This window comes from Oncorhynchus keta, unplaced genomic scaffold (genome assembly GCF_023373465.1).
Source record: "Oncorhynchus keta strain PuntledgeMale-10-30-2019 unplaced genomic scaffold, Oket_V2 Un_contig_5395_pilon_pilon, whole genome shotgun sequence".
NCBI classification, from domain to species: Eukaryota; Metazoa; Chordata; class Actinopteri; order Salmoniformes; family Salmonidae; genus Oncorhynchus; species Oncorhynchus keta.
In genome coordinates, this window is record NW_026288263.1 from 149709 (window position 1) to 172197 (window position 22489).

The following is a 22489-nucleotide window of genomic DNA, read 5'->3' on the forward strand; positions in this document are numbered from 1 at the left end:
TTTAGAGAGACAGGACTAACACTAGGGATGGGGGCGTTTAGAGAGACAGGACTAACACTAGGGACAGGGGCGTTTAGAGAGACAGGACTAACACTAGGGATGGGGGGCGTTTAGAGAGACAGGACTAACACTAGGGGGGGGCGTTTAGAGAGACAGGACTAACACTAGGGATGGGGGGCGTTTAGAGAGACAGGACTAACACTAGGGATGGGGGGCGTTTAGAGAGACAGGACTAACACTAGGGATGGGGGGCGTTTAGAGAGACAGGACTAACACTAGGGATGGGGGGCGTTTAGAGAGACAGGACTAACACTAGGGATGGGGGGCGTTTAGAGAGACAGGACTAACACTAGGGATGGGGGGCGTTTAGAGAGACAGGACTAACACTAGGGACAGGGGGGCGTTTAGAGAGACAGGACTAACACTAGGGATGGGGGGCGTTTAGAGAGACAGGACTAACACTAGGACACTAGGGGGGCGTTTAGAGAGACAGGACTAACACTAGGGACAGGGGCGTTTAGAGAGACAGGACTAACACTAGGGACAGGGGCGTTTAGAGAGACAGGACTAACACCAGGGACAGGGGCGTTTAGAGAGACAGGACTAACACTAGGGACAGGGGGGGACAGGACTAACACTAGGGAGAGACAGACAGGACTAACACTAGGGACAGGGCGTTTAGAGAGACAGGACTAACACTAGGGACAGGGGTGTTTAGAGAGACAGGACTAACACTAGGGACAGGGGCGTTTAGAGAGACAGGACTAACACTAGGGATGGGGGGCGTTTAGAGAGACAGGACTAACACTAGGGATGGGGGCGTTTAGAGAGACAGGACTAACACTAGGGACAGGGGCGTTTAGAGAGACAGGACTAACACTAGGGATGGGGGCGTTTAGAGAGACAGGACTAACACTAGGGACAGGGGCGTTTAGAGAGACAGGACTAACACTAGGGATGGGGGGGGGCGTTTAGAGAGACAGGACTAACACTAGGGATGGGGGCGTTTAGAGAGACAGGACTAACACTAGGGACAGGGGTGTTTAGAGAGACAGGACTAACACTAGGGACAGGGGCGTTTAGAGAGACAGGACTAACACTAGGGACAGGGGCGTTTAGAGAGACAGGACTAACACTAGGGATGGGGGCGTTTAGAGAGACAGGACTAACACTAGGGATGGGGGGGACAGGTTTAGGGAGAGACAGGACTAACACTAGGGATGGGGGCGTTTAGAGAGACAGGACTAACACTAGGGACAGGGGCGTTTAGAGAGACAGGACTAACACTAGGGACAGGGGCGTTTAGAGAGACAGGACTAACACTAGGGATGGGGGCGTTTAGAGAGACAGGACTAACACTAGGGATGGGGGGCGTTTAGAGAGACAGGACTAACACTAGGGATGGGGGGCGTTTAGAGAGACAGGACTAACACTAGGGATGGGGGGGCGTTTAGAGAGACAGGACTAACACTAGGGATGGGGGGTTTAGGGAGAGAGACAGGACTAACACTAGGGATGGGGGCGTTTAGAGAGACAGGACTAACACTAGGGATGGGGGCGTTTAGAGAGACAGGACTAACACTAGGGACAGGGGCGTTTAGAGAGACAGGACTAACACTAGGGATGGGGGCGTTTAGAGAGACAGGACTAACACTAGGGATGGGGGCGTTTAGAGAGACAGGACTAACACTAGGGACAGGGCGTTTAGAGAGACAGGACTAACACTAGGGATGGGGGCGTTTAGAGAGACAGGACTAACACTAGGGACAGGGGTGTTTAGAGAGACAGGACTAACACTAGGGACAGGGGCGTTTAGAGAGACAGGACTAACACTAGGGATGGGGGCGTTTAGAGAGACAGGACTAACACTAGGGATGGGGGGCGTTTAGAGAGACAGGACTAACACTAGGGATGGGGGGCGTTTAGAGAGACAGGACTAACACTAGGGATGGGGGCGTTTAGAGAGACAGGACTAACACTAGGGATGGGGGCGTTTAGAGAGACAGGACTAACACTAGGGATGGGGGGCGTTTAGAGAGACAGGACTAACACTAGGGATGGGGGCGTTTAGAGAGACAGGACTAACACTAGGGATGGGGGCGTTTAGAGAGACAGGACTAACACTAGGGTTTAGAGAGACAGGACTAACACTAGGGATGGGGGGCGTTTAGAGAGACAGGACTAACACTAGGGACAGGGGCGTTTAGAGAGACAGGACTAACACTAGGGATGGGGGCGTTTAGAGAGACAGGACTAACACTAGGGATGGGGGGTGTTTAGAGAGACAGGACTAACACTAGGGACAGGGGCGAGAGACAGGACTAACACTAGGGATGGGGGGGGCGTTTAGAGAGACAGGACTAACACTAGGGATGGGGGCGTTTAGAGAGACAGGACTAACACTAGGGACAGGGGCGTTTAGAGAGACAGGACTAACACTAGGGACAGGGGCGTTTAGAGAGACAGGACTAACACTAGGGACGGGGGCGTTTAGACAGGACTAACACTAGGGGGGCGTTTAGAGAGACAGGACTAACACTAGGGATGGGGGGCGTTTAGAGAGACAGGACTAACACTAGGGATGGGGGCGTTTAGAGAGACAGGACTAACACTAGGGATGGGGGGGCGTTTAGAGAGACAGGACTAACACTAGGGATGGGGGCGTTTAGAGAGACAGGACTAACACAAGGGATGGGGGCGTTTAGAGACACAGGACTAACACTAGGGATGGGGGCGTTTAGAGAGACAGGACTAACACTAGGGATGGGGGGGACAGGACTTTAGAGAGACAGGACTAACACTAGGGATGGGGGCGTTTAGAGAGACAGGACTAACACTAGGGATGGGGGCGTTTAGAGAGACAGGACTAACAACACTAGGGATGGGGGTGTTTAGAGAGACAGGACTAACACTAGGGATGGGGGGCGTTTAGAGAGACAGGACTAACACTAGGGATGGGGGCGTTTAGAGAGACAGGACTAACACTAGGGATGGGGGGGGTTTAGGGAGACAGGACTAACACTAGGGGGGGGGGGACTAACACTAGGGATTTAGAGAGACAGGACTAACACTAGGGATGGGGGGCGTTTAGAGAGACAGGACTAACACTAGGGATGGGGGGTGTTTAGAGAGACAGGACTAACACTAGGGATGGGGGCGTTTAGAGAGACAGGACTAACACTAGGGATGGGGGGCGTTTAGAGAGACAGGACTAACACTAGGGATGGGGGCGTTTAGAGAGACAGAGACAGGACTAACACTAGGGATGGGGGGCGTTTAACAGAGAGACAGGACTAACACTAGGGATGGGGGTGTTTAGAGAGACAGGACTAACACTAGGGAGGGGGGTGTTTAGAGAGACAGGACTAACACTAGGGATGGGGGCGTTTAGAGAGACAGGACTAACACTAGGGATGGGGGGGTGTTTAGAGAGACAGGACTAACACTAGGGAGGGGGGGGTTTAGAGAGACAGGACTAACACGAGGGGGGGGGCGTTTAGAGAGACAGGACTAACACTAGGGACAGGGGCGTTTAGAGAGACAGGACTAACACTAGGGACAGGGGCGTTTAGAGAGACAGGACTAACACTAGGGACAGGGGCGTTTAGAGAGACAGGACTAACACTAGGGATGGGGGCGTTTAGAGAGACAGGACTAACACTAGGGACAGGGGCGGGGCAGGACTTTAGGGCGAGAGACAGGACTAACACCAGGGACAGGGTGTTTAGAGAGACAGGACTAACACTAGGGATGGGGGCGTTTAGAGAGACAGGACTAACACTAGGGACGGGGGCGTTTAGAGAGACAGGACTAACACTAGGGATGGGGGGGCGTTTAGAGAGACAGGACTAACACTAGGGATGGGGGGGTTTAGAGAGACAGGACTAACACTAGGGATGGGGGGGTTTAGAGAGACAGGACTAACACTAGGGACAGGGGGCGTTTAGAGAGACAGGACTAACACTAGGGATGGGGGGCGTTTAGAGAGACAGGACTAACACTAGGGATGGGGGTGTTTAGAGACAGGACTAACACTAGGGACGGGGGCGTTTAGAGAGACAGGACTAACACTAGGGATGGGGGGCGTTTAGAGAGACAGGACTAACACTAGGGAGGGGGGCGTTTAGAGAGACAGGACTAACACTAGGGACAGGGGCGTTTAGAGAGACAGGACTAACACTAGGGATGGGGGCGTTTAGAGAGACAGGACTAACACTAGGGATGGGGGGCGTTTAGAGAGACAGGACTAACACTAGGGATAGGGGCGTTTAGAGAGACAGGACTAACACTAGGGATGGGGGCGTTTAGAGAGACAGGACTAACACTAGGGATGGGGGCGTTTAGAGAGACAGGACTAACACTAGGGACAGACAGGACTAACACTAGGGATGGGGGCGTTTAGAGAGACAGGACTAACACTAGGGATGGGGGCGTTTAGAGAGACAGGACTAAACACTAGGGAACACTAGGGGGGTGTTTAGAGAGACAGGACTAACACTAGGGATGGGGGGCGTTTAGAGAGACAGGACTAACACTAGGGATGGGGGGCGTTTAGAGAGACAGGACTAACACTAGGGATAGGGGGGGGCGTTTAGAGAGACAGGACTAACACTAGGGATGGGGGGCGTTTAGAGAGACAGGACTAACACTAGGGATGTTTAGAGAGGGCATTAGAGAGACAGGACTAACACTAGGGATGGGGGCGTTTAGAGAGACAGGACTAACACTAGGGATGGGGGGCGTTTAGAGAGACAGGACTAACACTAGGGACGGGGGCGTTTAGAGAGACAGGACTAACACTAGGGATGGGGGGGCGTTTAGAGAGACAGGACTAACACTAGGGATGGGGCGTTTAGAGAGACAGGACTAACACTAGGGATGGGGGCGTTTAGAGAGACAGGACTAACACTAGGGATGGGGGCGTTTAGAGAGACAGGACTAACACTAGGGATGGGGGCGTTTAGAGAGACAGGACTAACACTAGGGATGGGGGCGTTTAGAGAGACAGGACTAACACTAGGGATGGGGGTTTAGAGAGACAGGACTAACACTAGGGATGGGGGCGTTTAGAGAGACAGGACTAACACTAGGGATGGGGGCGTTTAGAGAGACAGGACTAACACTAGGGATGGGGGCGTTTAGAGAGACAGGACTAACACTAGGATGGGGGGGGTTTAGAGGGGACTAACACTAGGGTTTAGAGAGACAGGACTAACACTAGGGATGGGGGGGCGTTTAGAGAGACAGGACTAACACTAGGGATGGGGGCGTTTAGAGAGACAGGACTAACACTAGGGATGGGGGGCGTTTAGAGAGACAGGACTAACACTAGGGATGGGGGCGTTTAGAGAGACAGGACTAACACTAGGGATGGGGGGCGTTTAGAGAGACAGGACTAACACTAGGGATGGGGGGGCGTTTAGAGAGACAGGACTAACACTAGGGATGGGGGCGTTTAGAGAGACAGGACTAACACTAGAGAGACAGGGGATGGGGGGCGTTTAGAGAGACAGGACTAACACTAGGGATGGGGGCGTTTAGAGAGACAGGACTAACACTAGGGATGGGGGCGTTTAGAGAGACAGGACTAACACTAGGGACAGGGGCGTTTAGAGAGACAGGACTAACACTAGGGATGGGGGGGTGTTTAGAGAGACAGGACTAACACTAGGGAGAGACAGGACTAACACTAGGGATGGGGGCGTTTAGAGAGACAGGACTAACACTAGGGATGGGGGGGCGTTTAGAGAGACAGGACTAACACTAGGGACAGGGGCGTTTAGAGAGACAGGACTAACACTAGGGATGGGGGGCGTTTAGAGAGACAGGACTAACACTAGGGATGGGGGGCGTTTAGAGAGACAGGACTAACACTAGGGATGGGGGCGTTTAGAGAGACAGGACTAACACTAGGGATGGGGGCGTTTAGAGAGACAGGACTAACACTAGGGATGGGGGGGCGTTTAGAGAGACAGGACTAACACTAGGGAGGGGCGTTTAGAGAGACAGGACTAACACTAGGGATGGGGGGCGTTTAGAGAGACAGGACTAACACTAGGGATGGGGGGGGCGTTTAGAGAGACAGGACTTTATGGGGGCGTTTAGAGAGACAGGACTAACACTAGGGATAGGGGGACGTTTAGAGAGACAGGACTAACACTAGGGATGGGGGCGTTTAGAGAGACAGGACTAACACTAGGGATGGGGGGCGTTTAGAGACAGGACTAACACTAGGGATGGGGCGTTTAGACAGGACTAACACTAGGGATGGGGGCGTTTAGAGAGACAGGACTAACACTAGGGATGGGGGGGTGTTTAGAGAGACAGGACTAACACTAGGGATGGGGGGTTTAGAGACAGGACTAACACTAGGGATGGGGGCGTTTAGAGACAGGACTAACACTAGGGATGGGGGCGTTTAGAGAGACAGGACTAACACTAGGGATGGGGGCGTTTAGAGAGACAGGACTAACACTAGGGATGGGGGCGTTTAGAGAGACAGGACTAACACTAGGGACAGGGGCGTTTAGAGAGACAGGACTAACACTAGGGATGGGGGCGTTTAGAGAGACAGGACTAACACTAGGGATGGGGGTGTTTAGAGAGACAGGACTAACACTAGGGACAGGCTTTAGGGACAGGACTAACACTAGGGATGGGGGCGTTTAGAGAGACAGGACTAACACTAGGGATGGGGGCGTTTAGAGAGACAGGACTAACACTAGGGATGGGGGGTGTTTAGAGAGACAGGACTAACACTAGGGATGGGGGCGTTTAGAGAGACAGGACTAACACTAGGGACAGGGGGCGTTTAGAGAGACAGGACTAACACTAGGGATGGGGGGGCGTTTAGAGAGACAGGACTAACACTAGGGATGGGGGGCGTTTAGAGAGACAGGACTAACACTAGGGAGGGGGGTGTTTAGAGAGACAGGACTAACACTAGGGACGGGGGCGTTTAGAGAGACAGGACTAACACTAGGGACGGGGGTGTTTAGAGAGACAGGACTAACACTAGGGATGGGGGCGTTTAGAGAGACAGGACTAACACTAGGGACAGGGGTGTTTAGAGAGACAGGACTAACACTAGGGATGGGGGCGTTTAGAGAGACAGGACTAACACTAGGGATGGGGGTGTTTAGAGAGACAGGACTAACACTAGGGATGGGGGCGTTTAGACAGAGACAGGACAGGACTAACACTAGGGATTGGGGGGGGGGGGAGACAGGACTAACACTTAGAGAGACAGGACTAACACTAGGGATGGGGGCGTTTAGAGAGACAGGACTAACACTAGGGATGGGGGCGTTTAGAGAGACAGGACTAACACTAGGGATGGGGGCGTTTAGAGAGACAGGACTAACACTAGGGATGGGGGCGTTTAGAGAGACAGGACTAACACTAGGGATGGGGGGCGTTTAGAGAGACAGGACTAACACTAGGGATGGGGGGGCGTTTAGAGAGACAGGACTAACACTAGGGATGGGGGGGTGTTTAGAGAGACAGGACTAACACTAGGGACGGGGGCGTTTAGAGAGACAGGACTAACACTAGGGATGGGGGGGCGTTTAGAGAGACAGGACTAACACTAGGGATGGGGGGGCGTTTAGAGAGACAGGACTAACACTAGGGATGGGGGGGCGTTTAGAGAGACAGGACTAACACTAGGGATGGGGGGCGTTTAGAGAGACAGGACTAACACTAGGGATGGGGGCGTTTAGAGAGACAGGACTAACACTAGGGATGGGGGGCGTTTAGAGAGACAGGACTAACACTAGGGATGGGGGCGTTTAGAGAGACAGGACTAACACTAGGGAGGGGGGCGTTTAGAGAGACAGGACTAACACTAGGGATGGGGGGTGTTTAGAGAGACAGGACTAACACTAGGGATGGGGGTGTTTAGAGAGACAGGACTAACACTAGGGATGGGGGCGTTTAGAGAGACAGGACTAACACTAGGGATGGGGGCGTTTAGAGAGACAGGACTAACACTAGGGATGGGGGCGTTTAGAGAGACAGGACTAACACTAGGGACAGGGGTGTTTAGAGACAGGACTAACACAGGGGTTTAGAGAGACAGGACTAACACTAGGGATGGGGGGCGTTTAGAGAGACAGGACTAACACTAGGGATGGGGGGCGTTTAGAGAGACAGGACTAACACTAGGGATGGGGGGGGGCAGGACTAACACTAGGGATAGAGAGACAGGACTAACACTAGGGATGGGGGCGTTTAGAGAGACAGGACTAACACTAGGGATGGGGGCGTTTAGAGAGACAGGACTAACACTAGGGGGGGGGGGACAGGACTAACACTAGGGATTTAGAGAGACAGGACTAACACTAGGGATGGGGGCGTTTAGAGAGACAGGACTAACACTAGGGATGGGGGCGTTTAGAGAGACAGGACTAACACTAGGGATGGGGGCGTTTAGGAGAGACAGGACTAACACTAGGGATGGGGGACTAACACTAGGGTTTAGAGAGACAGGACTAACACTAGGGATGGGGGCGTTTAGAGAGACAGGACTAACACTAGGGATGGGGGTGTTTAGAGAGACAGGACTAACACTAGGGATGGGGGCGTTTAGGGAGAGACAGGACTAACACTAGGGATGGGGGCGTTTAGAGAGACAGGACTAACACTAGGGATGGGGGGCGTTTAGAGAGACAGGACTAACACTAGGGATGGGGGCGTTTAGAGAGACAGGACTAACACTAGGGATGGGGGCGTTTAGAGACAGACTAACACTAGGGAGGACTAACACTAGGGATGGGGGCGTTTAGAGAGACAGGACTAACACTAGGGACAGGGGCGTTTAGAGAGACAGGACTAACACTAGGGATGGGGGCGTTTAGAGAGACAGGACTAACACTAGGGATGGGGGCGTTTAGAGAGACAGGACTAACACTAGGGATGGGGGCGTTTAGAGAGACAGGACTAACACTAGGGATGGGGGCGTTTAGAGAGACAGGACTAACACTAGGGATGGGGGCGTTTAGAGAGACAGGACTAACACTAGGGATGGGGGGCGTTTAGAGAGACAGGACTAACACTAGGGGGCGTTTAGAGGACAGGACTAACACTAGGGATGGGGGTGTTTAGAGAGACAGGACTAACACTTAGAGAGACAGGACTAACACTAGGGATGGGGGCGTTTAGAGAGACAGGACTAACACTAGGGATGGGGGCGTTTAGAGAGACAGGACTAACACTAGGGATGGGGGCGTTTAGAGAGACAGGACTAACACTAGGGATGGGGGCGTTTAGAGAGACAGGACTAACACTAGGGATGGGGGCGTTTAGGAGACAGGACTAACACTAGGGATGGGGGACAGGTTTAGAGAGACAGGACTAACACTAGGGATGGGGGGCGTTTAGAGAGACAGGACTAACACTAGGGATGGGGGGCGTTTAGAGAGAGACAGGACTAACACTAGGGATGGGGGCGTTAACACTAGGGATGGGGGCGTTTAGAGACAGGACTAACACTAGGGATGGGGGGGAGACAGGACTAACACTAGGGATAGAGAGACAGGACTAACACTAGGGATGGGGCGTTTAGAGAGACAGGACTAACACTAGGGATGGGGGCGTTTAGAGACAGGACTAACACTAGGGATGGGGGCGTTTAGAGAGACAGGACTAACACTAGGGATGGGGGCGTTTAGAGAGACAGGACTAACACTAGGGATGGGGGCGTTTAGAGAGACAGGACTAACACTAGGGTTTAGAGAGACAGGACTAACACTAGGGATGGGGCGTTTAGAGAGACAGGACTAACACTAGGGATGGGGGCGTTTAGAGAGACAGGACTAACACTAGGGATGGGGGTGTTTAGAGAGACAGGACTAACACTAGGGATGGGGGCGTTTAGAGAGACAGGACTAACACTAGGGATGGGGGCGTTTAGAGAGACAGGACTAACACTAGGGATGGGGGGGCGTTTAGAGAGACAGGACTAACACTAGGGATGGGGGCGTTTAGAGAGACAGGACTAACACTAGGGATGGGGGGCGTTTAGAGAGACAGGACTAACACTAGGGATGGGGGCGTTTAGAGAGACAGGACTAACACTAGGGATGGGGGCGTTTAGAGAGACAGGACTAACACTAGGGATGGGGGCGTTTAGAGAGACAGGACTAACACTAGGGATGGGGGGCGTTTAGGGACAGGACTAACACTAGGATGGGGGTGTTTAGAGAGACAGGACTAACACTAGGGATGGGGGCGTTTAGAGAGACAGGACTAACACTAGGGATGGGGGCGTTTAGAGAGACAGGACTAACACTAGGGATGGGGGCGTTTAGAGAGACAGGACTAACACTAGGGATGGGGGCGTAACAGAGAGACAGGACTAACACTAGGGATGGGGGCGTTTAGAGAGACAGGACTAACACTAGGGATGGGGGCGTTTAGAGAGACAGGACTAACACTAGGGATGGGGGGCGTTTAGAGAGACAGGACTAACACTAGGGATGGGGGCGTTTAGAGAGAGACACTAGGGACTAACACTAGGGAGGACTAACACTAGGGAGCGTTTAGAGAGACAGGACTAACACTAGGGATGGGGGCGTTTAGAGAGACAGGACTAACACTAGGGATGGGGCGTTTAGAGAGACAGGACTAACACTAGGGATGGGGGCGTTTAGAGAGACAGGACTAACACTAGGGATGGGGGCGTTTAGAGAGACAGGACTAACACTAGGGATGGGGGCGACTTAGGAGACAGGACTAACACTAGGGATGGGGGCGTTTAGAGACAGGACTAACACTAGGGATGGGGGCGTTTAGAGAGACAGGACTAACACTAGGGATGGGGGCGTTTAGAGAGACAGGACTAACACGTTTAGAGAGACAGGACTAACACTAGGGATGGGGGCGTTTAGAGAGACAGGACTAACACTAGGGATGGGGGCGTTTAGAGAGACAGGACTAACACTAGGGATGGGGGCGTTTAGAGAGACAGGACTAACACTAGGGATGGGGGCGTTTAGAGAGACAGGACTAACACTAGGGATGGGGGCGTTTAGAGAGACAGGACTAACACTAGGGATGGGGGCGTTTAGAGAGACAGGACTAACACTAGGGATGGGGGCGTTTAGAGAGACAGGACTAACACTAGGGATAGGGGGGCGTTTAGAGAGACAGGACTAACACACTAGAGACAGGATGGGGCGTTTAGAGAGACAGGACTAACACTAGGGATGGGGGCGTTTAGAGAGACAGGACTAACACTAGGGATGGGGGCGTTTAGAGAGACAGGACTAACACTAGGGATGGGGGCGTTTAGAGAGACAGGACTAACACAGGGGACTAGAGAGACAGGACTAACACTAGGGATGGGGGCGTTTAGAGAGACAGGACTAACACTAGGGATGGGGGCGTTTAGAGAGACAGGACTAACACTAGGGATGGGGGCGTTTAGAGAGACAGGACTAACACTAGGGAGGACGTTTAGAGAGACAGGACTAACACTAGGGATGGGGGCGTTTAGAGAGACAGGACTAACACTAGGGATGGGGGCGTTTAGAGAGACAGGACTAACACTAGGGATGGGGGCGTTTAGAGAGACAGGACTAACACTAGGGATGGGGGCGTTTAGAGAGACAGGACTAACACTAGGGATGGGGGCGTTTAGAGAGACAGGACTAACACTAGGGATGGGGGCGTTTAGAGAGACAGGACTAACACTAGGGATGGGGGCGTTTAGAGAGACAGGACTAACACTAGGGATGGGGGCGTTTAGAGAGACAGGACTAACACTAGGGATGGGGGCGTTTAGAGAGACAGGACTAACACTAGGGATGGGGGCGTTTAGAGAGACAGGACTAACACTAGGGATGGGGGCGTTTAGAGAGACAGGACTAACACTAGGGATGGGGGGGCGTTTAGGGAGAGACAGGACTAACACTAGGGATGGGGGCGTTTAGAGAGACAGGACTAACACTAGGGATGGGGGCGTTTAGAGAGACAGGACTAACACTAGGGATGGGGGCGTTTAGAGAGACAGGACTAACACTAGGACACTAGAGAGACAGGACTAACACTAGGGATGGGGGCGTTTAGAGAGACAGGACTAACACTAGGGATGGGGGCGTTTAGAGAGACAGGACTAACACTAGGGATGGGGGCGTTTAGAGAGACAGGACTAACACTAGGGATGGGGGCGTTTAGGGAGAGAGACAGGACTAACACTAGGGATGGGGGCGTTTAGAGAGACAGGACTAACACTAGGGATGGGGGCGTTTAGAGAGACAGGACTAACACTAGGGATGGGGGCGTTTAGAGAGACAGGACTAACACTAGGGATGGGGGCGTTTAGAGACAGGACTAACACTAGGGATGGGGGCGTTTAGAGAGACAGGACTAACACTAGGGATGGGGGCGTTTAGAGAGACAGGACTAACACTAGGGATGGGGGGCGTTTAGAGAGACAGGACTAACACTAGGGATGGGGGCGTTTAGAGAGACAGGACTAACACTAGGGATGGGGGCGTTTAGAGAGACAGGACTAACACTAGGGATGGGGGCGTTTAGAGAGACAGGACTAACACTAGGGATGGGGGCGTTTAGAGAGACAGGACTAACACTAGGGATGGGGGCGTTTAGAGAGACAGGACTAACACTAGGGAGAGACAGGACTAACACTAGGGATGGGGGCGTTTAGAGAGACAGGACTAACACTAGGGATGGGGGGCGTTTAGAGAGACAGGACTAACACTAGGGATGGGGGCGTTTAGAGAGACAGGACTAACACTAGGGATGGGGGCGTTTAGAGAGACAGGACTAACACTTGGGATGGGGGCGTTTAGAGAGACAGGACTAACACTAGGGATGGGGGCGTTTAGAGAGACAGGACTAACACTAGGGATGGGGCGTTTAGAGAGACAGGACTAACACACTTGGGATGGGGGCGTTTAGAGAGACAGGACTAACACTTGGGATGGGGGGGCGACTACTAGGGAGAGACAGGACTAACACTGGGATGGGACTAACACTTGGGATGGGGGCGTTTAGAGAGACAGGAAAGGACTAACACTAGGGATGGGGCGTTTAGAGACAGGACTAACACTTGGGATGGGGGCGTTTAGAGAGACAGGACTAACACTTGGGATGGGGGCGTTTAGAGAGACAGGACTAACACTAGGGATGGGGGCATTTAGAGAGACAGGACTAACACTAGGGATGGGGGCGTTCAGAGAGACAGGACTAACACTTGGGAGTCCTAGCTAACACACAGGGTTCACACACGTCGCTACCTGTGAGTTGTCGTTGCAGGGTTCCAGTAGCATGCTGCTCTGAGCCGCGGAGGCCCATCCCTAGCTAACACACAGGGTTCCTGTAGCATGCTGCTCTGAGCCGCGGAGGCCCATCCCTAGCTAACACACAGGGTTCACACACGTCTCTACCTGTGAGTTGTCGTTGCAGGGTTCCAGTAGCATGCTGCTCTGAGCCGCGGAGGCCCATCCCTAGCTAACACACAGGGTTCCTCTGTAGCATGCTGCTCTGAGTCGCGGAGGCCCATCCCTAGCTAACACACAGGGTTCCTCTGTAGCATGCTGCTCTGAGCTAACACGCAGGAGGCCCATCCCTAGCTAACACACAGGGTTCCAGTAGCATGCTGCTCTGAGCCGCGGAGGCCCATCCCTAGCTAACACACAGGGTTCACACACGTCTCTACCTGTGAGTTGTCGTTGCAGGGTTCCAGTAGCATGCTGCTCTGAGCCGCGGCGGCTGAACTCTCTCTCTGAGGGAAGGCTGGGTTCTCCAACAACATGTTACAGATACTGGACACAGAAACTCACAGGTTAAATACACCGACACAGATAGAGAGTTACAATGCTGGTACAGATCTCTCACACACACACACACACAGAGAGAGAGAAAACTAAACAGCAGGAGTTTTATATTTGAGTCAACAACATTTCAGACAACCACATTTCACAGTCTAACAGTCTAACAGATTGGGATCTTTCAGGTCAGTGGTAGTCATGGAGATAGTTGTAGTTCTTACACATTGAGGTCTTTCAGGTCAGTGGTAGTCATGGAGATAGTTGTAGTTCTAACAGATTGAGATTCTTTCAGTTCAGTGGTAGTCATGGAGATAGTTGTAGTTCTTACACATTGAGGTCTTTCAGGTCAGTGGTAGTCATGGAGATAGTTGTAGTTCTAACAGATTGAGATTCTTTCAGGTCAGTGGTAGTCATGGAGATAGTTGTAGTTCTTACACATTGAGGTCTTTCAGGTCAGTGGTAGTCATGGAGATAGTTGTAGTTCTAACAGATTGAGATTATTTCAGGTCAGTGGTAGTCATGGAGATAGTTGTAGTTCTTACACATTGAGGTCTTTCAGGTCATTGGTCTGGATCAGTTCTGCTACATAGTTCTCCTGGACATCAGGAAACAGATCCACCTGGAGAGGAGAGGAGTTATAGACATACTAGATATAACTACCCATTAGAAGTGAAGTGAGGGCCACTACCCATTAGAAGTGAGGGTAACTACCCATTAGAACTACCCATTAGAAGTGAGGGTCACGAGCCATTAGAAGTGAGAGCCGCTACCCATTAGAAGTGAGGGTCACTACCCATTATAAGTGAGGGCCACTACCCATTAGAAGTGAGGGCCGCTACCCATTAGAAGTGAGGGTCACGAGCCATTAGAAGTGAGCCGCTACCCATTAGAAGTGAGGGTCACTACCCATTATAAGTGAGGGCCACTACCCATTAGAAGTGAGGGCCGCTACCCATTAGAAGTGAGGGTAACTACCCATTAGAAGCTACCCATTAGAAGTGAGGGCCACTACCCATTAGAAGTGAGGTAGCTACCCATTAGAAGCTACCCATTAGAAGTGAGGGCCACTACCCATTAGAAGTGAGGGCCACTACCCATTAGAAGTGAGGGTAACTACCCATTAGAAGCTACCCATTAGAAGTGAGGGTCACTACCCATTAGAAGTGAGGGCCACTACCCATTAGAAGTGAGGGCCGCTACCCATTAGAAGTGAGGGCCGCTACCCATTAGAAGTGAGGGCCGCTACCCATTAGAAGTGAGGGCCGCTACCCATTAGAAGTGAGGGCCGCTACCCATTAGAAGTGAGGGCCGCTACCCATTAGAAGTGAGGGCCACTACCCATTAGAAGCTACCCATTAGAAGTGAGGGCCGCTACCCATTAGAAGTGAGGGCCGCTACCCATTAGAAGTGAGGCCGCTACCCATTAGAAGTGAGGGCCGCTACCCATTAGAAGTGAGGGTCGCTACCCATTAGAAGTGAGGGTCGCTACCCATTAGAAGTGAGGGTCGCTACCCATTAGAAGTGAGGGTCGCTACCCATTAGAAGTGAGGGTCGCTACCCATTAGAAGTGAGGGCCACTACCCATTAGAAGTGAGGGTTCACTACCCATTAGAAGTGAGGGTCACTACCCATTAGAAGTGAGGGTTCACTACCCATTAGAAGTGAGGGTCGCTACCCATTAGAAGTGAGGGCCGCTACCCATTAGAAGTGAGGGCCGCTACCCATTAGAAGTGAGGGCCGCTACCCATTAGAAGTGAGGGCCGCTACCCATTAGAAGTGAGGGTTCACTACCCATTAGAAGTGAGGGTAACTACCCATTAGAAGTGAGGGTAGCTACCCATTAGAAGCTACCCATTAGAAGTGAGAGCCGCTACCCATTAGAAGTGAGGGTCACTACCCATTAGAAGTGAGGGTAGCTACCCATTAGAAGCTACCCATTAGAAGTGAGGGCCGCTACCCATTAGAAGTGAGGGCCGCTACCCATTAGAAGTGAGGGCCGCTACCCATTAGAAGTGAGGGCCGCTACCCATTAGAAGTGAGGGCCGCTACCCATTAGAAGTGAGGGTAGCTACCCATTAGAAGTGAGAGCCGCTACCCATTAGAAGTGTGGGTCGCTACCCATTAGAAGTGAGGGTCACTACCCATTAGAAGTGAGGGTAGCTACCCATTAGAAGTGAGGGTAGCTACCCATTAGAAGCTACCCATTAGAAGTGAGGGCCGCTACCCATTAGAAGTGAGGGTAGCTACCCATTAGAAGCTACCCATTAGAAGTGAGGGCCGCTACCCATTAGAAGTGAGGGCCGCTACCCATTAGAAGTGAGGGTCACTACCCATTAGAAGTGAGGGTAGCTACCCATTAGAAGCTACCCATTAGAAGTGAGGGCCGCTACCCATTAGAAGTGAGGGCCGCTACCCATTAGAAGTGAGGGTCACTACCAGTCATGTCTGTACGACTCACCACTCCTCTGACCAGTGCTCTGACGTGGGGCTGGAGCTGAGGTGTCTCTGGTCCCTGGACTTCCTGTTGGTCTGAGGGACCTGCCCTCTCCTCCGCTGTCCTGGGGACGACTGGGACGACAGGGGCTGGGACCATGGGGTTAGGGTTCAGGGGAACAGCGAAAGCCGGGATGGGGAGGGGAGGTTGAGTGGCCGGCCGATTGACCACAACCACCACATGTGGCTCCAGGGACAGAGGGCGGCCGTGTGTCAGCAGCGGGCCTCCGGACTGGGGGTTAAGGCCCCCAAGAGTCTGGCTGCCCAGGGTGATGCGATGACCGGTCTCTGGGAGGCCCAGACGCTCGGGGGCAGCAGCTATCAGCACGGCGGGGGCAGGGACGCCACAGGGGCCCGCAGGACACCGATGGGGAGCAGGCACGGGCTGGGGAGCGACCTGGGGATGAAGGGATCTGGGTTGTTGGATCTGGAAGGCATGGGTTAGGAGGAGAGCCTGGGGGGAAAGGGGAGGCTGGTTGAGGGGTCCAGGGTGGAGCTGCTGTAGGGGGGATCGGGGCCGGGCATGGGGCTGAAGAGGTGCAGGGGGCTGGACCTGAGGGAGCAAAACTAACTTGACCTCCTGCAGGACAGGCCTGGTGAAGGGTTGATGTCTGGTCTGGGTTGAGGTGGATGGGGCGGAGGTGTCTCCGTCTCTGTACTGTGAGGTGGATGGGGCGGAGGTGTCTCCGTCTCTGTACTGTGAGGTGGATGGGGCGGAGGTGTCTCTGTACTGTGAGGTGGATGGGGCGGAGGTGTCTCTGTACTGTGAAGTGGATGGGGCGGAGGCGTCTCCGTCTCTGTACTGTGAGGTGGATGGGGCGGAGGCGTCTCCGTCTCTGTCTCTGTACTGTGAGGTGGATGGGGCGGAGGTGTCTCTGTACTGTGAGGTGGATGGGGCGGAGGTGTCTCTGTACTGTGAGGTGGATGGGGCGGAGGTGTCTCTGTACTGTGAGGTGGATGGGGCGGAGGCGTCTCTGTACTGTGAAGTGGATGGGGCGGAGGCGTCTCGGTCTCTGTACTGTGAGGTGGATGGGGCGGAGGCGTCTCGGTCTCTGTACTGTGAGGTGGATGGGGCGGAGGCGTCTCGGTCTCTGTACTGTGAGGTGGATGGGGCGGAGGCGTCTCGGTCTCTGTACTGTGAGGTGGATGGGGCGGAGGCGTCTCGGTCTCTGTACTGTGAGGTGGATGGGGCGGAGGCGTCTCCGTCTCTGTACTGTGAGGTGGATGGGGCGGAGGCGTCTCCGTCTCTGTACTGTGAGGTGGATGGGGCGGAGGCGTCTCGGTCTCTGTACTGTGAGGTGGATGGGGCGGAGGCGTCTCCGTCTCTGTACTGTGAGGTGGATGGGGCGGAGGCGTCTCTGTACTGTGAGGTGGATGGGGCGGAGGCGTCTCGGTCTCTGTACTGTGAGGTGGATGGGGCGGAGGCGTCTCGGTCTCTGTACTGTGAGGTGGATGGGGCGGAGGCGTCTCGGTCTCTGTACTGTGAGGTGGATGGGGCGGAGGCGTCTCGGTCTCTGTACTGTGAGGTGGATGGGGCGGAGGCGTCTCCGTCTCTGTACTGTGAGGTGGATGGGGCGGAGGCGTCTCGGTCTCTGTACTTTGAGGTGGATGGGGCGGAGGCGTCTCCGTCTCTGTACTGTGAGGTGGATGGGGCGGAGGCGTCTCTGTACTGTGAGGTGGATGGGGCGGAGGCGTCTCTGTACTGTGAGGTGGATGGGGCGGAGGCGTCTCGGTCTCTGTACTGTGAGGTGGATGGGGCGGAGGCGTCTCGGTCTCTGTACTGTGAGCTGTATGGGGCGGTGATGTCTCTGTACTGTGAGGTGGATGGGGCCGAGGCGTCTCGGTCTCTGTACTGTGAGGTGGATGGGGCCGAGGCGTCTCGGTCTCTGTACTGTGAGGTGGATGGGGCCGAGGCGTCTCGGTCTCTGTACTGTGAGGTGGATGGGGCCGAGGCGTCTCGGTCTCTGTACTGTGAGGTGGATGGGGCGGAGGCGTCTCGGTCTCTGTACTGTGAGCTGGATGGGGCGGTGATGTCTCTGTACTGTGAGGTGGGTGGAAGGGGTGCAGTCCGATGACCGTCAACCTCTTTTAGCTCTATGATTGGTCCATCGCCTTCAGAGGCCACACCCCACAGTGCTGCTGGACGAATCACACGTCGCCGGGCAGGATTCAGGGGCTGGAGAGAGAGAGGAGGGAGAGAGAGAGGAGAGAGAGAGAGAAAGAGAGGAGAGAGAGAAAGAGAGGAGGGAGAGAGAAAGAGAAGAGGAGAGGAGAGAAAGAGAGAGAGAGAGAAAGAGAGGGGAGAGAAAGAAAGAGAGGAGAGGGGAGAGAGAGAAAGAGAGGAGAGGGAGAGAGAAAGAGAAGAGGGGGGAGAGAGAGAGAAAGAGAGGAGGGGAGGAGAGAGAGAAAGAGAGGAGGGGAGAGAGAGAGAAAGAGAGGAGGGGAGAGAGAGAGAGAGAGAGGAGGGGAGAGAGAGAGAGAAAGAGAGGAGGGGAAAGAGAGAGAGAAAGAGAGGAGGGAGAGAGAGAGAGGAGAGAGAAGAGAGGAGGGGAGAGAGAGAAAGAGAGGAGAGAGAGATGGGAGAGAAAGGAGGGAGGGAGAGAGAGAGAAAGAGAGGAGGAGAGAGAGAGAGAAGAGAGAGGAGGGAGAGAGAGATGGGAGAGAGAAGAGGGGAGAGAGAGAAAGAGAGGAGGGAGAGAGAGAGAAAGAGAGGAGGGGAGAGAGAAAGAGAAGATGGGAGAGAGAGAGAGAAGATGGGAGAGAGAGAGAGAAGAGATAGAAAGGAGGAGAGAGAGAGAAAGAGAGGAGGGGAGAGAGAGAGAGAGAGAGAGAGAGAGAGAGAGGAGAGGAGAGAGAGAGAGAGAAAGAGAGATGGGGAGAGAGGAGGGAGAAGAGAGAGAGAAAGATGGGAGAGAGAGAGAGAGAAGAGGAGGGAGAGAGAAGAGAGAGGCGGGAGAGGGAGAGAGAGAGAAAGAGAAAGGAGGAGAGAGAGAGAGAAAGGAGGAGAAGAGGAGGGGAGAGAGAGAGAAGGAGAGGAGAGAGAGGAGAATATTGATTAACAAGGAGCCTCCAGGGAGAACAAGAGGAGGAGAATATTGATTAACAAGGGAGCCTCCAAGCTTCATATTGATTAACAAGATTGATTAACAAGAGGAGCCTCCCAGGTTCATATTGATTAACAAGAGGAGGAGCCTCCCAGCTTCATATTGATTAACAAGAGGAGCCTCCCAGCTTCATATTGATTAACAAGAGGAGGAGCCTCCCAGCTTCATATTGATTAACAGAGAGGAGCCTCCCAGCTTCATATTGATTAACAAGAGGAGCCTCCCAGTTCATATTGATTAACAAGAGGAGCCTCCCAGCTTCATATTGATTAACAAGCCTCCCAGCTTCATATTGATTAACAAGAGGAGCCTCCCAGCTTCATATTGATTAACAAGAGGAGCCTCCCAGCTTCATATTGATTCATCCCAGCTTCATATTGATTAACAAGAGGAGCCTCCCAGCTTCATATTGATTAACAAGAGGAGCCTCCCAGCTTCATATTGATTAACAAGAGGAGCCTCCCAGCTTCATATTGATTAACAAGAAGGGGAGCCTCCCAGCTTCATATTGATTAACAAGAGGAGGAGCCTCCCAGCTTCATATTGATTAACAAGAGGAGGAGCCTCCCAGCTTCATATTGATTAACAAGAGGAGCCTCCCAGCTTCATATTGATTAACAAGAGGAGCCTCCCAGCTTCATATTGATTAACAAGAGGAGCCTCCCAGCTTCATATTGATTAACAAGAGGAGCCTCCCAGCTTCATATTGATTAACAAGAGGAGCCTCCCAGCTTCATATTGATTAACAAGAGGAGCCTCCCAGCTTCATATTGATTAACAAGAGGAGGATCCCAGCTTCATATTGATTAACAAGAGGAGGAGCCTCCCAGCTTCATATTGATTAACAAGAGGAGGAGCCTCCCAGCTTCATATTGATTAACAAGAGGAGGAGCCTCCCAGCTTCATATTGATTAACAAGAGAGGAGCCTCCCAGCTTCATATTGATTAACAAGAGGAGGAGCCTCCCAGCTTCATATTGATTAACAAGAGGAGGAGCCTCCCAGCTTCATATTGATTAACAAGAGGAGGAGCCTCCCAGCTTCATATTGATTAACAAGAGGAGCCTCCCAGCTTCATATTGATTAACAAGAGGAGCCTCCCAGCTTCATATTGATTAACAAGAGGAGCCTCCCAGCTTCATATTGATTAACAAGAGGAGCCTCCCAGCTTCATATTGATTAACAGAGAGGAGCCTCCCAGCTTCATATTGATTAACAAGAGGAGCCTCCCAGCTTCCAGCTTCATATTGATTAACAAGAGGAGCCTCCCAGCTTCATATTGATTAACAAGAGGAGCCTCCCAGCTTCATATTGATTAACAAGAGGAGCCTCCCAGCTTCATATTGATTAACAAGAGGAGGATCCCAGCTTCATATTGATTAACAAGAGGAGCCTCCCAGCTTCATATTGATTAACAAGAGGAGGAGCCTCCCAGCTTCATATTGATTAACAAGAGGAGCCTCCCAGCTTCATATTGATTAACAAGAGGCGGGGCCTCCCAGCTTCATATTGATTAACAAGAGGCGGGGCCTCCCAGCTTCATATTGATTAACAAGAGGAGCCTCCCAGCTTCATATTGATTAACAAGAGGAGCCTCCCAGCTTCATAGCTATATTGTAAATGATGTTTAACAGGGGCTAGCTTCATATTGTTACAGTAGTTGTATGTTCATTAATACTGTAGCTTTTCAGCTGTGAGACGATCGGCTTGCACTGTTGCCTCTTTCAATTAGGCTCTGACACAAGTTAACGTAACCGTTAGTAACCGGTTAATGAGGGTCGAATCGTCGGCAGGAAAATTGACCAACATTTGCATCCCTAGTTAAAGGTCAGGGGTTAGATTAAGTATTTAGAGGTCAGGGGTTAAAGGTTACCAGTAGTATGCTATAATCATCATCTGGCTGGTCAGACACCAGGACAGGGTGAGAGGTCAGAGGTTACTTCTAGTATGCTGACATCATCATCTGGCTGGTCAGGCACCAGGACAGGCTGATCTGGCTGGTCAGAGGTCAAGGGTTAAAGGTTACCTCTAGTATGCTGACATCATCTGGCTGGTCAGACACCAGGACAGGGTGCTGACATCAGAGGTCAGGGGTTTAAAGGTTACCTCTAGTATGCTGACATCATCATGGTCAGGTTTGTCAGAAAGCAGGACAGGGTGAGAGGTTAAAGGTTACCTCTAGTATGCTGACATCATCATGGTCAGGTTTGTCAGAAAGCAGGACAGGGTGAGAGGTTAAAGGTTACCTCTAGTATGCTGACATCATCATGGTCAGGTTTGTCAGAAAGCAGGACAGGCCTGTTGGGGTCCAGAGGAACCGGCTCCTCGTCAGAGTCATCTGATATGGTGATAAAGTTCCTCCTGCGCGCCCGACGACCTACACACACACACACACACACACACACTGTTATCTGTAGCCTGTGTATGCTCTTGCCTCGGCTTCAGAACCCCCCCCATACTGTACCTTGGCTGCGGTGGATGTTGAAGCTGGCCAGGACGATAACGTCATCGTCGTCAGGTCTGTCCACCATAGTCAATCACACTGCCTGGGTGACACGCTGCTCACAGACACACACTGACCAACAACACTAGACACCATCCCCCTACACACCAACACACACCAACACACAGTGAAAGCAGGACAGGGTGAGAGGTTAATACCCTGTATACTGTTCTGACAGACAGGACCCATTATATACCCCAACACACACAGTTAATACCCTGTACTGTTCTGACAGACAGCTGACCCATTATATACCCCAACAGGGTGAGACACAGTTAATATCCTGTATCATGTTCTGACAAACAGGACCCATTATATACCCCAACACAGGACAGTTAAGGTTACCTCTGTACTGTTCTGACAAACAGGACCCATTATATACCCCAACACACACAGTTAATACCCTGTACTGTTCTGACAAACAGGACCCATTATATACCCCAACACACACAGTTAATACCCTGTACTGTTCTGACAGACAGGACCCATTATACAGGGTGACCCCCCCCCCACACACACACACACACACACACCACACACACACAGTTAATACCCTGTACTGTTCTGACAGACAGGACCCATTATATACCCCAA

At 52.6% G+C, this 22489-nt stretch overlaps 1 protein-coding gene across 2 annotated transcripts in view; it reads right to left on the reverse strand.

The window, feature by feature from the left end:
- rnf216 (ring finger protein 216) overlaps positions 1–22489 on the reverse strand; it is a 67150-nt gene that overhangs the window by 41987 nt on the left and 2674 nt on the right. For both annotated transcript variants that reach the window (XM_052510131.1, XM_052510132.1), the window contains exons 2-6: positions 21857–21995; positions 21639–21769; positions 16255–18465; positions 14339–14415; positions 13685–13790 (exon numbers count right to left, since the gene is read on the reverse strand). In XM_052510131.1, coding sequence (XP_052366091.1) covers positions 13685–13790; positions 14339–14415; positions 16255–18465; positions 21639–21769; positions 21857–21923 — 2592 coding nt within the window. In that variant the 5' untranslated portion in view covers positions 21924–21995. The remainder of the gene's footprint in view (positions 1–13684; positions 13791–14338; positions 14416–16254; positions 18466–21638; positions 21770–21856; positions 21996–22489) is intronic.